Raw genomic sequence first — 16654 nt, 5'->3', positions numbered from 1 at the left:
AGAATCCAGCATTATTATTTAAAACGAAACTCATAGAAGAAATAAATAAAAAGGAGAACAAGTGGTTCAAACCCTGTATTAGTTGACATGATCGAAGCACATCTCGTAGATTAAACTCCCAAGGAGAACCATCCAGAGCAAACTTTTGATACACCATAGTGTCATCATACAATCTTTTATTAAATAAAATCAGTTTTGAAAGTAGAGGTCTAGAAATTGATGGATAAAGTGAACTACAGATAAAATGGTAGTCATCCTCAACCAACTCATCCACATAAACCTGAAACAAATTAAGAGACAGATCATTTATACTGGTACCAAGTGTGCACATTACATAATAAGCTTCAGATTTACACAATTAAATTGGGAGAACCGATAAAATTAGACAAATACCTTAGTGAAACGGTTGAGAAAGGACTTTGGAAGGCCTTTTCTGCCACCACCTTGACAGGAAGGATTTTGACAAGCAAATATTCTAAAGGATGATGGACACTTAAAAGTATAACCCAGCTCAGGAATGAAGACCTCAGCTCGATGATCCAGAATAGCATTCAAACCCTAATAAGAATCAATCTTCCATTAACCATCATTCGCATAAAAAATAAATAAAATACTAAAAAGTGCAAGAGAATTATATTATAAAACAAGAAACAATAGAAATATAATTGCATAGAGAAACAAGAAGGATCATGGCAATGCCTCCAATACAGATTGCGGAGCAAGATTGAGTTCATCAAGCAAAACCCAAGAACCTTCTTTTAAAGCCTGCAAGAGTTAACAAGTAAGAAAAGAAAATGAGAGGAAGGTAAATTCATGCCACAGATACAAACAGTAAAACTTCAGGATAAGTTGTTTTAACCTGCAATAGGATCCCATCTGACCAGGCAAACTTCATTCCTTCATCACTCTCAACAGGTAAGTCTGAACCCAACAAGTCCATCATATCAGTCTGCACATCACCAGATGCATAGAGAAAGCAAGAGCGAGTGAGCAATAGAGAGAGAGAGAGAGAGAGAGAGAGAGAGAGAGAGAGAGAGAGAGAGAGAGAGAGAGAGATCTGAAGATAAATATAAAGAGTAGGATAGACCAAAAGATTACAGACCTGCTCAGACAAGTTTATCCTTACAACTTTGTGACCAGAAAATTTGCCCAAGGCAACAATTAAACTAGTTTTCCCAACACCTGGACTACCTTCCAATAGAACTGGAATGCATAAATCAATTAGAATGTTAAAGAGGAAGTACTCTAGGATATACAAAGCAAAAATTTAAAACACAAAACATTCAGAAGCAACACTGGCACTGAAAGAGACATACCAGGTTTTGGAAGTTGCATAGCTCGCAGTACACGCAATGCATTTCTCCTGGTGGTTGGTGCCAAAATCTCAAACCCTTGAGCATCACAATTTTCAGAACCTATAGTACACCATAACAAGAGGATGGTGTCTAAGATTGAAGACTAAAACATCAAAGAAATTTAATGAAAATATTAAGGTTCAGCACCACAGAACACGGGGGAGGGGAAAGAGTTCCATACAAAGCCTAAGGATAACTACCATCAAAACAATTAAGCACAGTTAACACAATGCATCACATAGTTACCTTTGTCTATATAGAACGGATCCACACCAAAAATATTGTCACACTGCATGCTATCACTGCATGAATCACCTTTAGTTGTTTCAAGATCGCCCCAACCATAATTTTGCATTCTTGAAAGTTTTGAGTACACCAATTTAGTCTTGTCCACCTGTTTGCAAAATTTAATGCAAGCAATGCCACTTTAAATTGATGATCATAACACTACAAGTCATGTTTGACACTCAAAGCTAACAGTTATACAAAAGAAGTAATAGAAAACAAAATTGGAAAGTGTGTGTAGTTGTGCAATGCATCCAAGGAGTCTAAAAATCAGACAACAGAATCAGGAAAAAAAAAAAATTATACAAAAGAAAACAATCAGACCTTCAATTTCTCCAAAAGGAAAAACAAGCATCGCTCCCTTATCTCTTCAACATTCCTTTTAGAAATTCCACTCCCTAAACTTAGTCCATCAAGCAAAACAAGGAATGCCCCATGAAGGAATGCATACTCAGGTCCTAATTTGATTTCAGTCACATTAATAAAATCAACCCAAGACAGCAGATCTCTCACAGTAAGCACTCTCCCAGGCTTCAGATGGTTGAACCACTCCCAAAAACTCAGCATAGGATCCAAAATGCATGAGAGCTTCGGGGAGGACAACCTCTGAAATGCAATACTTTTAAGCTCATCTATATCACCAACAGGGGGAACCCATATCTCTGTAAACCGATTACGAAGAGCTGGAGATAGTTCCTTCTTGCCAAAATCACCACCAGGATTCATTGTCGCAAGCAAAAAGAATCTTTCATGTGCAACAACTTTTTCCAGATCAGGACCTCCTTTCTCAGCTAGAGACAATGTTCTTTCTGGCTCTAAGACACTGTTCAACCTTTCAAGTACACTATCATCAGCCAAGGAAATCTCATCCACCAGAAAGTGATCACCATTCCTCATTGCCTGAACAAGGGGACCATCCAGCCACTCAAACATTTTCTGCCACTTTTGGTGCATCTTAAAGAGCTTTGACATTATCCCTTCCAATTCGGTGACATGAGGACTTGAACCCAGACCTTTTTTGTAATCTTTCATAACTTTGTCCAGATTGGACAATGTCGAAGAGGCTTGACCGATGTCCGAAGAAACAGTCTACAGAGAAAGAGATGCATGAGAAAAATACAAATATACTACACATAAAGAAAACCCATTTTTTGGCCTCATTCGCAAATATTTTTTCCAAAAAAAAAAAAAGGAAAAAAGATTCTACATTGTTTTTATAGGAAACGAATACATGGAACTTTCAAAATTAATGTGCGAGGATTTTTTTATAAAAAACAAGAAAGCACATCACAATTGTTCAATTTTCTCTTTAACAAATAAAAGCAACTATACCAATGTTCCACATTCTCTTAGCTCAGTCCCAAGTCAACTAACCTTAACTTCAGACTCTCTCCGACTTAAGATTTTTACTTAAATAGAATTTACTTTAAAAAAATAAAGACATACTACCCATGCTCTAGAGTAAACCTCACACGTGCTTGAGCACAAGTGAGTAACACAGTAATGGAGAAGGGAATAAGGAATAAAATCGAAGAAATAAATAAATAAATAATAAAATGCTTACAATGTCCAGATGAATTTGGTTTAGAGCTTCTGTCAATTCTTCCATTGTCTTTTTAAAATCTGACATTAATCTTGATCTCTCTCGAATAGGATAAAACCCCTGTAAAAGAGTTGATTAAATATCATTTCTATCTTGCGTGGAGTAAGAATAAAACTAACATTCCAGAAAACATTGAGCATCTGCAGAATACCCAGTAATAGGAACTAAAAGCAAAACCAAAAATAAAATACAAAAGCATAACCAACCCCAAGAAAATCAGAGGTTTCTGTGTACTGATGACAGTTCAAAATGTGTAATTTGGAACCCAAAAGAATACTGAGCAATTGACAAACAGTTGTCTTCCCACCCCCTGTTTCACCAACAAGAAGTACAGGCTCCCGCATTTTATAGCAACGCTCCACAAGAAAGTACAATCTCCGCATACTTTTAGTCCAAATAACACTGAATTGAACAGATTAGTGTGAGAACAATGGTTTAAAAAAATAATCAAAAGCAACTAGGACCAAACCAAAACTACAGTCCTAACCCATACTTTTGAAGACTCTTCGGAACTTCAGCACCATTAGGAAAGTTGGGAACAGGATTCCCTCCAACATATTCCTATTAAGAAAAAAAACAGAACACGTCAGATCATATCCACCATAACCAATTGTGTTATTTCCAAGCATCGTAGAAAGTATCTAAAAGCAATAAGGTTTCACAGAAATTAAGTTACTTTTCTACTTTCTGACAAACTCCACCTGTAAGAAAGGTGACAAATCTATAGAGTTTAACAGTGACATCCAAGTCCAACTAACCACATAGATAAAGTACACAAAAAGAACTAGCATTCACTAACCCGTCCACTAACATATAAATACTGCAAATCCAGTAAAATAATAAGACTAAAATCTAAAGCTTTTTTTCATGTATGCTGAATCCATTTCGACTGAACTTCAACAAATAACTTAGTCCAGTGATAGACAACAATGGAATGAGGTATATTAAGCAGAAGAAACTTTCAGGCCACACAACTTGAAAATAAATCCCAAATGCAACCCAAGAGAAACAAGTGAAAACCATGTCCAACAGAACCACAAAATGCTCCACAAAAGCGCACACACACATAGAGAGAGGGGGAGAGAGAGAGAGAGAGAGTACCTGAATGTACAAGTTGTTTTCAACAAGTTCAACACGGAATGTTTTTTCCAAAACTTCTCGAACAACACATTTCTCACCTTCATCCCTCAGCCTCTCTGCCAAAAGATAATAACCATCTCGGGCCAGGTCCATAGAGTTAGAACTACCCCCAAGTTTCATGAAACGATCAGCCCACCGAAACAAATCACGAGGAGTAATGAACCCATGTTTCCCAGCAAAAACTTTGCTCATTTGCCTATTCAATTGCAATTCCTTCATCACAACCACCATTTGCTTAGCTCCTTTTTCATAAATTCTGGACCGCCTCTCTAACATTGTAGTCAACTCAGTTTCAGGAATTTCATCTACATGGATCTCTACAAAACGATTGCGGAAAGCACGAGAAAGCATTTTACGCCCACCATAAAATCCTGGTGGATTCTGAGTGGCAAAAAGCATAAAATCTGGATGTGCACGAATAGTTTCCTGAAGTTCAGGCACAAAAAGCTCTCTGTTATCATCCAATAATCGGTTCAATGCTTCCAGCACATCAGATGGAGCCAAGTTAAGCTCGTCCAGAACTATCCAATAACCATTTCGTACAGCCTTCACCAATACACCTTCATGGAAAACAAGCTTCCCAGAAGCATCAGTTATATAGGAACCAAGGTATTCCTGCAAATCAGTGTGTTCATGATTATTTATTCGTACAAATTCATGACCTGTTATTGCAGCAAGATACTGAACAAGACTAGTTTTGCCACTGGATGTAGGTCCCTGCAAGAGAACAGGATATCTTTTAATCCAAATAGCACAAGCCAAATTCCTGAGATGATCCTTGACACTTTCAGTTTCACTGTACTTCTCTATAAATTCATCAGAGTTCCTTTTAATGGTTACGTAACCATCATAAGATATTTTCTGCGGAACTTTCCCCCCTAACAAATATGTCAAGATCTTTTCTTCCAAATACAAAGCACTGCTTCTATCCAACAAAGTGAGGAAAAACATACAGAACCCATCATATATTGCTTTTTGAAATCCAAAACTTCTTTCTGCCTTCCTTGTATATTCTAGCGCACGGTAAAGAGACCTTAAACTATATTGTGGTTTTTGATTAGCTCCATCCTGCAGCTTTTCTTCAGATAGTTTCTTGGCCGTTTTATAAAAGGACACAATATCATTGACTAATTTTAAATCTGATTTTCGCTCACCCAAAAATTGACTAACAAATAAAGTTAGATCTTCATCATCTAATACATCATCAACAAAGTACTCTGTAAATCTGCTCCTTAGAGAAAAGGGCAAGTCCCGCTTGCCAGCATCAGTTGCAGGATTCATACAAGCAAATAAACGGAAGTTGGGATGTCGATATATATAACTAACATCCCCTCTTTCTGCTAAACAAAGTGACCCATGCTCCCCTTCAAGAACACTGATAACCCTCTGCAAGGTCTCCGGAGGGGCCAAATTCACCTCGTCAAGCAAAATCCATTCACCATTTCTCAGTGCAGTTACAAAAGCTCCTTCAACAAATGAAAATATCATTCCCCGTGCATTCTCTAGGTTCAATTTAAAATTTTCCCAGGCTTTGATTTCTTCCTCAGCCCGAGGTTTCCTACGCTTCCGCTTTTTACCAGACTCAGATCTTGCCTCTTCAACTGACTCAACAAGTCTTTCCCGAACTGACTTCTGGAAACGACCAACACCTATCCTAAACCCTTCCAATAACCTTTTCCAGTTCTTATCGGTAAGAGCCTTTTGTAAGTGCACAAGAAATTCATGATTATCCTGCATATCAGCATACAACAGCAGAAGCTATTAGCACAGACTGTACATAAACAACAAACAATCAAGCAAAGTAAGTCTAATTTAAATAATACCTTCCCAGGAAATGATTTCAAGAATAGATCCTCAAACTCCTTGTAGAGGGAAAAGTATATAAACTTTGCATCCATAGGCTTATATCCCCCTAGTAAGTCGGAAACATCAGTTTGCTGACTTAAGTTCTGGAACAAAAAAGAAATCCACATTAAATTGACTTTTTTACAAAAATAAAATAAATTAAAAAAAAAACGACACATCCATAAATAACTTAGCATCCAGAGAGCGAGAAAAAGAGAGAGTGAAAGGCATAAGAAATAGTACCAAAACTGTTAGTTTCTGACCAAGCCTCATAGCCAGATCCTGTACAAGTGTAGTCTTCCCAGTCCCAGTTTCACCAACCAAGAGAACAGGCTCATTCCACTCTACAGATGAAGCTAGTCTCTCAAGTACGTGAATGGAACTACGAATCTCAACAAAAGACTTCCTTTTGTCACGCGACTGCAAGAGTACATAGAAATATCAAAACTAAAGCAGTTTTGAAGGTAATCCAAATTAAGACAATGTCAAAAGCTCCAACTAACAGTGGTTTGCAGGTGCTGTAAGGAAACTCGACCAACTCTTAATTCTGTGAGTGAATCCTGCAGTACAGCTCCAATTATGAGAAATTGATAATGCCACCTAATCACACACAAAGTTCAATGCAATCTAAATTCTGAAATTAATTTAGACCTGGATTATAGGTTTATCAGGAGGATATAAGGTCTCTGAAACAGTTGATGGGTCCCACAACCTGGCAATGTCTTTCATTATAGTTAACCGATTTTTTATAGATGTTGAGAAGGCCGCAAATATGTCAACAGCCTAAGGTCACAAGACGATGTTCCAAAAATTTAACACAGAAAGCTAATCATTCACAAAACACAAAGGATAGGAGAAAAAGAACGCCATCAAATAAGACCTCTTGATAGATGCAATCACGCGATTTAGGTGTCAAATTATCCCCATAAAAGCTAAACCCCCGCCCTGTTATACGCTTGCACCATTTGAGAAGATCCCTGCCATTAAATGCAGTTGAGGCAAATATTGAAATACAAACAAACCAATCTGAAAACCAGAAACTAACTTTACTTACCTTAAAGAGAATCTACTTGGGTAGCTAACAGGAGCAGAATTATTTGGTTGAAATCCACCGATTTGATGTAATGAGGTAGAGTTAACCCTTTCAAATGTTTCTGGAAGCAGTCACTAGTTAGCAGTCAATATGAATCATCCAATATGAACCAATTTTAAACATGCTAAATGACACACCTGTGAGTTTCACAGAAAGAGGCTCTAAACTTGGATACCACGCTTTCACTATGTTTTGCAAGTCCTCAATAGAAGAAGGTGCAACCATCACTCTCCTCCAAAAAACGGAAAGTGAACTCCCACCTGTACCAGAAATGCATTTATACAATAACACATTTGTTCTAATATACAAATGAACTTTAGATAATTCATTCAAATAAAAATCTAATACGGTTTTTTTACTCCTACAAGGATGAAATTGAAGATTTACAGAATTTTCAGTTAACCCTATAAGGAGCCAGAAATCTCTTCTAAAACAGGATATATTCTGTCTTCAAAGAGATTTACCAATGGCAATTAAGCCACCAATAAAATTTCAAGAAAAATCTCTGCTACGTACAATTATTAAGCCTAAGGAGCAAGGACAAAAGGAAACAAGGAGTGATTCTATGGGATCACACACCTTCTGCAATGCAAGATGCATCAAACTTAGAAGTTGAAATTGTGGAAAAAAGTCGAAAACTTTCTGCCACCTTTATCTCCTGCAAATGTTGCAAAATTCAAGAACATTTAAGAACTACAACAGAAATGTGAGTAGGCCGAAGATAGACAAAGAAAGCACTTTCACCAGTGGAGCAATGAAAACATAATCCTTGCAACAGAGACAAAAATAAAATTACAAGGAAACACCAAATAAAGTACGAATTGGAATTGAAAATCAGGAATAGCACATACAAAATGCTTCAAAAACATTAAAGACTACAACAGAAATGCAAGTAAACCAAAGACAGACAAAGAAAGCACTTTCATTAGCAGAGCAATGAAAACATAACATATTGTCCTAATCCAACCGACTAATCACATTGCAAACTCATCCCACTTTCTTTTCAATTTAATTCTCTCACATTTGAAAATTTGACTTTTTAATTCTCTCACATCTAAACACACACATCGAATCCATTTACTTTTCTATTAGAATAATTGAGATTAAGTTCTTAAAATAAGTAAGCTATAACACCTTGTGCACCAAATGACAATTAAACAAAAACAAATAAGTGCCGACATAGCCAAAAACAAAGTGCCAACCCACTCTTTCTACACTTGGTCCAATGAGATTCCACCAGTGAGCCAATTGAAAATCAGGAATAGCACATAGTTAAAAAAAAAAAACCATACATTACTTGAAAAGAAAATAATGAGAGCAACCATTTCCTCTGGTGTTTTCTTCTTCTTTTTTGGTCCAAGGAAACACCAAATATAGTACAAACTGGTATTGAAAATCAGGAATAGCACGTAGTTAAAAAATAAAAACAGAAAACAGAAACATACATTACAAAAAGCAAATAATAAAAACAAACATTTCCTCTTTGTGTTTTCTTCTCCTTTTTGGTCCATGGAATCAAGAATTTCTTGGTTAAATCCAGCGTCCACAGATATCTTATTGTGTTAAGAAATTTCCAAACACAAAGATAGGAACTTGTAATGGTAAAGGCTTTCTCGAAAATTTTGAGGGGGATGGTATGTATATCAATTTAAGATTTAATATGATAAAATTCCACAAACTATAAAGACCAGAAGGGGAGAAGCTAACTGGCAGAAAATATTAAAGGCCTAAAAAAAAAAGGAAAGCTAACCCCAAGGCCCAAGCCTTGGGATGTGTGATGGTTTTGAACCTTCTTGGGAGCTTTTTAGCCAATCTAAAGTAGGTTTAAACCATATTGTCATGTTTTATGGCCACTGGAAAAGTATGGTTAAAGTTTTAACGAAGTTCTCTAAAATCTTAGTACTCGGGTCAGTCTGGTAATAATGTCAAGATCTGCTACTCCCTCGGATCCAAAATAAGTGCCAGAATTTCCATTTATACTTGTCCTACAATGAGTCATATAAGTCAAAACAATAAATTTATACTTTTCCCACAGTACCCTTAGAATTTATCTAAATTACTGCATCTATTCAGATAAACAGAGGCAACATTTCAGGTGGATGCATTTGAATAAAATAGCTAAGTAAGGTCGCCAATGCATCAATTGCTTGCCCCTGATATGTGTGATTTTTTTCAACTGTGACACTCATTGGAGGGATGGAGCATATTTAGGAGTCCTAGTTATTCCATTTTGAAAACTAGTTAGTCCATATGGAAAAAGGATTGGAAATTGCCTATATAAAGGCATCTGTTCTTTGGAAACTATGCAGTGATAATAAAGGGTTCTCCAGTGGCTTTTAAAGCTTCTTGTCCACTTTTGGTTGTACTCTTTTGCCTTGATATATATACACACATTCTGGGCTTGTTTCCACTGATCCGAGGTTTTTGGGTTAACTTTTACTTGTCTTGTTTCAGTTAAAAAGAAAAATGTTCCAGAGCTATGTTGTCTGTAGAGTCTTTGATTCAAACCTTTGTAACCCTGTTTTCCTAATATATGGTCTATGCATGTCAGGCCTACACATTTAGTTCAGGTTCACTGGGCAGCCATACTCATTGCAGCCAAACCTTGGTAACCCTGTTTGGCAACTATGCAGTGATAATAAAGGGTTCTCCAGTGGCTTTTAAAGCTTCTTGCTGGTGTGCATGTCTTTTCTTCCACTGGCTTCTATTAATAATGTATGTTTCTTATAAAAAATATATATACGTCATAAAAAAAATTTAAAACATAAAAATTCATGTTATACAAATCAAAAACTCAAGTAAAAACAATAAAGACAAATATTATATTTTATCATATGACCTTATACACCCTGTTAGTGTGTGCTGTGTTGTACGTGTCTCATACAGATTGTTGGCTTGTTTCCACTGATCTGAGGTTTTTGGGTTAACTGTTACTTGTCTTGTTCAGCTGGTTAAAAAGAAAAATGTTCCAGAGCTCTGATTTCTGTGGAGTCTTTGATTCAAACCTTGGTAACCCTGTTTTCCTAATTTATCGTGTCTATGCACATCAGGCCCACACATTTAGTTCACGTTCACTGGGCAGCCATACTCATTGCAGCGAGAGTGTTGCTTGAGATTCAATGTTGGGCCTGTTAACTTTCTTAAGGACAACAGTTTTAACAAATAGATTGTACTCATTGGCATCCTTAAATCCAAGAACTAAGTATAGTAATCATAACAATTATTATTGGATATACAGTAGAAAAAATTTAATGGAGTCTACAGTAAAAGCAAGAGAGAATATCAGCGTACTCATTTAGAAGTAAGGTTGTGAAATAAGCCACAGTGGTCAAAAGTAAGCAAGAAAGCTTATTTAAATGCCATTTTTATGGTAAGCAGAATAACTAAGAACGGACCTGTCCATGCCCGGTTGCAAACGAGTTTACACCCTCCAGTAAAGGTAATATAATGGAATGCACATCAGAGGGTGCTTTGTCAATATCCTCGAAGACAACCCAATACCCCTTACAAACTGCCTGCAAGAAGCAGAAGTTGAGGTTAAAGAACATACTCCTAGTACATGTACATTTTATTTGACAAAAGAATTTCGAACCTGGGTAAGAGACCCTGGCTGCCATCTAAATTCACCAGGTCTTTCCGTGCAGACATAACTTCCAATTAATGTTCTACCATCAATCTGATCATCCATGTGAATTGATAGAACTGTGAAATAGAGAGAGGAGATACAGCTTGATTAGAAAAGAAATAACCTCTTTAGAAGTCCAAGATTAAGCTAATTGGCCCAAAGAGAAGTGTTTGTGGTAGTTTAAGAGTTGATCAATAAAAAAGAATACATAGATAAATGAATCAAGAGTCAATCTAAGAGTAATGTCAAGTTTTATTAAGAGTGTTTACTTGGGTCTTCGGAAAATACAATGTCTTTTAAGTTCTCTTAGAGGCTCTTGTTATTTAATGGGTCTTTTAGTATTTAATAAATCTTTTGGTATTTTTAGGAGTCTTTGGGAGATGTATTTGAAGCCAGCCTAAAAATATCTTTAGCAAAAGAATATCAGATTTGGATGAATGAGAATTGAGTATTGTTGAAGGTTTGGCACCTTGGTGTCTCCCCTACCTTGTCCTCTCTGTCCTTTCGACATTATTCTCCATCTCTCTGCTATCTCTAAAAATACAGCTAGAACCTTTTGTTCTCTAAAACTATCTATTTCTTAAAATTCTTATCGTCTTAAGCCCACCATAACACTAGGAAACACCCATATTGTGTTGTACCGCATCACACCTAAGATGAGAATTCTAAAGAAATTGTGCTGTATATACGCATTAAAATTGTTGCTCATGTAACGCATCACAGGAGACATGTTAGGTATGCAAAGTCACCATATATTTTTTAGGAAAATGAAACCACATCCTACAGAAATCTAAAGTTATGTCGCCTATTTTGAAATAAAATATCGGCTTGAATATGCTTCAGATGTAGGTAGTAAATAGCACTATTTGCAGATTCTACCATTCCGCACACTGTATCCCACCCTGAGATGACAACTAAATGACCAAGGAAAGGTGTCGAAGATGAAAGAAAGAAAAGTTGGTGAGAGCAGATTTAGAATGGAAACAATTTGTTGCAAGCATAAAGCAGCACAAGTTAACGAACTGTCGTAGAGAGGAGAGATGTTCAACTAGAGTGGAGAGAATAATATATACCTTGATTGCCGCTGTCCCTGGACAACTTGCTAATGAGAGCAGATTTCCCACTACCAGTGGGACCATACAAAAGAACAGGCCACTTTTGATTAACAGCTAATAGCATCATCTCAAAACTTTTCTTCACAGCTGCTGTCAAGACAAATGGATTGCCAGCTGATTTCTCATCCCTAAAGATATTGACAAAAGTTTACCAGCAATGTAAGAAACCAAAAGAACAGTTGTGAATGCTGATGGGCAGTATATAAAAAAATATAGGTTGCTGCGTATGAATACATTGATTTTTTTCATGAGAGAGAGATCATAGTCCATAACTCTTGCATTATGTTAATATACATTGTTCCTATCAAAAACAAAAGATAAAAACCATGTAGCACACCTTTGACGCTTAGTTTCTGGCTCAATCTCACTAAATTGTGATGAAGAAATAGGCATGGGATTAAGGCCAAAAGACTGCAAACAGCTTTTCTGACAGTAAACAGCGCTTCCATTCAGAGAGTCCAATTCCTTTGGTTTGGATGATTCAACATACCAGCCAGCCTTCTCTAATGATACATCCTGACAGAATTCCTCCCATCTGAAATAACAAAATCAAGATAAATATTGCCATAACTACCACAATATTTAAATTTCTAATTTAAGAAATAACTTTCTCAAAGGAGTAAACAAGACCAACCGCAATAAACATGAAAATGCCTCTTCATCTCTAATACCCAAGTTTTCAGTTGCTTTATCACTGAACTTAAGAATGAGTGAAATTATATGTAGCCCACACCATCTTATGTCTGCAATAACCTCCGCATTATCTGAAGTACTATTGTGTGGGTCAAGATCTGCAGACTGCTTAACAAGGTCCAAGAAACAAGACCAGTCCCAAAGTTTGGAGAAAATATCAGATTCCATTAAGAGGAGGCGGTAGGACACCCGTACGACATGCAGTACACTAGTTTCAACCTACAAAAGAGAAAACGTGATATTGAAAACAAATTATCAACAAGGGAAACATATCGAAAATTGTGGAACACTCAGCTCACAAATGCAAGGGGTCACCAAGAATAGAACTTTATTTTGTTTCCACATAAGAAGTGATAGCACCACTGCTATCAACCACTAGCCTTTTCCCTGCTTTTTTTTTTTTTTTTTATTACCTATGAGAAAATATTTCAACTATTTCCTGCTTTCATATAAGCCTAAAGCAATTTTAAAATACAAGCAGAACAAAGAAAATTAAAAAAGAAAGAGTGGCCAAAAATTAGCAGAACCTAAAAGGTCATGTGAGATTATTAGTCTCTGTTAGCCATCAGGGCAAATACATCAAGCATGATTCTTGGGAAAAGGAATGGTCAGCAGTCAGCACAACAAAATTGGCCAATAATCTATCACCGAAAATGAAAATCTAGTGGGCAAAGATAAAAGCCCTTGCGATCAACATTTTTTTTTCTAAGATTTCTAAGAAAATGTAAAGGCTCTTTTGATCTACTCATTTGACTCCCTTAACAACAATTCATCGGGAAAAAATTTGCAGACAACCAACAAAATTATTTTTTTTTTGAAAAGAGAGAAACTTTTTATTGATCAAAACTCAGAACAATACACACAATGGACAAGATGTCCATTATTGAGAGAAAAGATCAGACAACCAACAAAATTATCATAGAAGTAGCTGTTTTATATGTACATCTGAAAGCTGAGATTTTTATAGGGGGAGGGGGTTTTGGGGGGGGGGAGAGAGAGAGAGAGAGAGAGAGAGAGAGATTTTCCATATTTACACAAATATTTGCTAGAAAGCTTACAAACCTCAACACAGAGATCAGAAAGTTTTGGTCTCATCAAAATGCGTTCAAATGGAGGTGGAGCGTATTTAAAATAACTTACTACAGACCTGCACAAAGGGAGAAGATAAGTCAAATACAAAAGATGATACAACTTCTAAAATCAAATTTCCAATTATCAACCACATTGCACATCTAACGGCGTCCAACTATCAAAAGGAAAAGCTCCTCTAAATGAATCCTTATATGGTAGAAAAATAATTAAAAAAATGCTAAGAACTCATGCAGCTAAAACTATTTGCCTTTATGTCATAAGGCAAATGAGTAGAGCTAGAGACAATATCAGTTTCAACACAAAACATAAGCACTTATAATGAACAACAAATTTCTCCTTCATCATTAAAGACTTTTGAGATTTTCTTTTTTAACTTCTTTCTTCCGTTCGGACTATGGGGTCAAGCTTGTTACATGATTACTAGCATCAGCATCACCTTAGACAGCTGATGGAGGAATATTGCCTGATGAACATATAATCAGAGCTTTATCCAGTAGCTTTTTGTAAAGGGAGCTGCCATGTGGAAAATTAGACTATTTCTGCCGCATCCCCCAAGGTCAACAATCTTAAATAGAAGCTCTAATTTATTTGCCCAACCGGGCAAGAACTAAATATGTTATCATTTTTAAAGTTGCATGCCAGAGCTGGGATGCACACAGATACGGAGGTATTCTATAGAACATATTTCTTTTAAAGTAACATTAAATTGTTTTTCCTTCAACACAGGCAAAGCAATGGTCATAACTACTGGAAAAGCAAGATAAATGAAGAACATGCTCCATTCCATAATAGTCTGCACTAATACTAGTGCATATTTCATTTATAAAGCTTGTGTTCTAAGAAAATAACTATTGCAATGATCAAACGTCACTAGAACCTAGGATTCATTTGATGGTTATGCTATCTGAATTAGCCTACAAAGAAAAAATTTTAAAGGGCAAATAGTAGTACATGTTTGACATAAGCGTGCACCCCAGACATTGGCTCATTGGGCTCTCATATACAACTACACACAACACATGCATATACAAAACTGCAAATACATATAAGACATATGTATGCACATATTACATAAATGGATACTTATAAAGTTATATATTACCCTATACAAAAACAAATGAACTTACCCCACCAAAAATGGAGCCAAATCAAGGGCACGACAAAATGCCAAACAAGCAAGCTCATGAAGATCCAGACCCCTCCCAGCTCCATTATACAACTCGATAACATTGTCAACTTCATTTAAATCTCTGTCCTTCCCAACTTTTGCAACTTTCTTGTCAGAATTAGACCTCAAATTGGGCACAAGCCGAAGCAACTCTACAGCTTTGTCCACAATCTCTTGAGCTATTGGGCGGAAACATCCCATTAAGGGAATTGTATAATTCGGATGCAGAAACACCCCAACTAGCGATTTCACCACTTCATCTTGAGTCACCGTGCCACCCTGCATAAACACAAATCATTCAATTTTCTAGTCTTCAAATTTTGTAACACCTTAAAGACCATCTTTTCTTCTTCCATTTTCTCAACAACCAAACAAAGCTGGACAAATGGGTGAATTCAATACCTTTTTAGCAAGCAAATCAAACTTGGGAAATGATTGGAGCTTTGGGCAACGGGCAAGAAACCTCTCCAGTGCAGATTCCAGACTGAAACTCCCATCCATGGCCATTGAAAACTGAAATATAAAGATTGCAAAAACTATACTAGTATATATAATAGAGCTATATATATATTATATATATAATTTCAGAAACAAAAATTCACAACACAGAAAAGCGATTGAACTTAACCGGACTGTTCCAACCTTCTACATAGAACCCAGAACAAAATTATATTATCATTCAGAAATAAATGTCAAATTCGTTTTAAAACAGTGAATACTTTTAGTTCAATAAAACCCGTTTTGTTTTCAGTAGAAAAGAGTTAGGATTCCCCAAAAATTTGAAAAACTTTGAAGTGCAAAACTCTTAGCCAATTTCCCAGAAAACAAGTATAAAATCAGGGTTTGGGCTAAAGCTTTTTTCTGTTTTGGAAAAAGGGTTTGGCCTAAAGGTAGGGTTCTGTGTTCTCAGATTTATCAGCTTCGGAGGTTTTAGCTATTGTTTTAGGGTTTAAGGCGTTAACGGTTTTTTATATAAGAGCCAAATATTTTGGGCTTTAGAAGTTTGGAGTTAAAAAGTCCACCGCGCCACCGTCTCGCGCCTAGTTGCGATTTGCCATACGTTGTTTTTTTTTTTTTTTTTAATCTGCTATACGTCCTTTAATTTATTTTTGGATTAAATACAAAAATGATTCACAAATTTTACAGTAAATCTCAATTTGGTCTATTAACTATAAAAAGTGTCAATTTAGTACACGAATTTTTCAAGTTGTACCAAAACAGTACAAACGTTAACTTCCATCGAAAAATTTAACGAAAACTGGTCATATGCACAACAAGTGACCACATTTTCAGAGGTATTTTAGTCTGTTCATCACATTTTCATGTGACAAATTCTGTTAATTTTCTGATGGAAGTTAACGTTTGTACTGCTTTGATACAACTTAGAAAGTTCGTAGACCAAATTAACATTTTTTATAGTTAGTGGACCAAATTGAGATTCATTGTAAAGTTCATAAATCATTTTTGTATTTAACCCTTTATTTTTTTGGTAGTAGACTAGGGCAAAGCCCAAAATAGAAACAATCACAAACTTAAGCCAGGAAATACCACCCTAGTTCTCATCTAGCATACTAATTAACTACTAAGGCCTTTCACAGTGGTTGCATGAGTGTAATAGTCATATATGGGTCTCAAGTGGC

The 16654-nt window shown here is 36.2% G+C and overlaps 1 protein-coding gene across 1 annotated transcript in view; it reads right to left on the bottom strand.

The window, feature by feature from the left end:
• The window catches only part of LOC147287470 (midasin-like protein), a 37290-nt gene extending 21379 nt beyond the window's left edge, over positions 1 to 15911 (bottom strand). Inside the window, exons 1-28 of the mRNA XM_086239107.1 lie at positions 15417 to 15911; positions 14974 to 15293; positions 13817 to 13901; positions 12696 to 12973; positions 12399 to 12596; positions 12020 to 12189; positions 10914 to 11023; positions 10717 to 10836; positions 7901 to 7979; positions 7459 to 7581; positions 7283 to 7382; positions 7109 to 7205; positions 6880 to 7011; positions 6732 to 6788; positions 6472 to 6648; positions 6207 to 6332; positions 4345 to 6114; positions 3737 to 3804; positions 3450 to 3645; positions 3205 to 3303; positions 1965 to 2729; positions 1602 to 1749; positions 1317 to 1415; positions 1103 to 1203; positions 860 to 949; positions 700 to 765; positions 394 to 558; positions 73 to 280 (exon numbers count right to left, since the gene is read on the bottom strand). Of these exons, the coding sequence (XP_086095233.1) occupies positions 73 to 280; positions 394 to 558; positions 700 to 765; positions 860 to 949; positions 1103 to 1203; positions 1317 to 1415; positions 1602 to 1749; positions 1965 to 2729; positions 3205 to 3303; positions 3450 to 3645; positions 3737 to 3804; positions 4345 to 6114; positions 6207 to 6332; positions 6472 to 6648; positions 6732 to 6788; positions 6880 to 7011; positions 7109 to 7205; positions 7283 to 7382; positions 7459 to 7581; positions 7901 to 7979; positions 10717 to 10836; positions 10914 to 11023; positions 12020 to 12189; positions 12399 to 12596; positions 12696 to 12973; positions 13817 to 13901; positions 14974 to 15293; positions 15417 to 15521 (6052 nt within the window). The 5' untranslated portion in view covers positions 15522 to 15911. The remainder of the gene's footprint in view (positions 1 to 72; positions 281 to 393; positions 559 to 699; positions 766 to 859; positions 950 to 1102; positions 1204 to 1316; positions 1416 to 1601; positions 1750 to 1964; positions 2730 to 3204; positions 3304 to 3449; positions 3646 to 3736; positions 3805 to 4344; positions 6115 to 6206; positions 6333 to 6471; positions 6649 to 6731; positions 6789 to 6879; positions 7012 to 7108; positions 7206 to 7282; positions 7383 to 7458; positions 7582 to 7900; positions 7980 to 10716; positions 10837 to 10913; positions 11024 to 12019; positions 12190 to 12398; positions 12597 to 12695; positions 12974 to 13816; positions 13902 to 14973; positions 15294 to 15416) is intronic.
• Between the last annotated feature and the right edge of the window lie 743 nt (positions 15912 to 16654).

Source organism: Dryas octopetala, chromosome 4, assembly GCF_963921425.1.
Source record: "Dryas octopetala chromosome 4, drDryOcto1.1, whole genome shotgun sequence".
Classification (NCBI taxonomy): domain Eukaryota; kingdom Viridiplantae; phylum Streptophyta; class Magnoliopsida; order Rosales; family Rosaceae; genus Dryas; species Dryas octopetala.
Note: the sequence above shows the minus strand (reverse complement) of the source record. Positions and strands in the feature narration are given on the sequence as shown.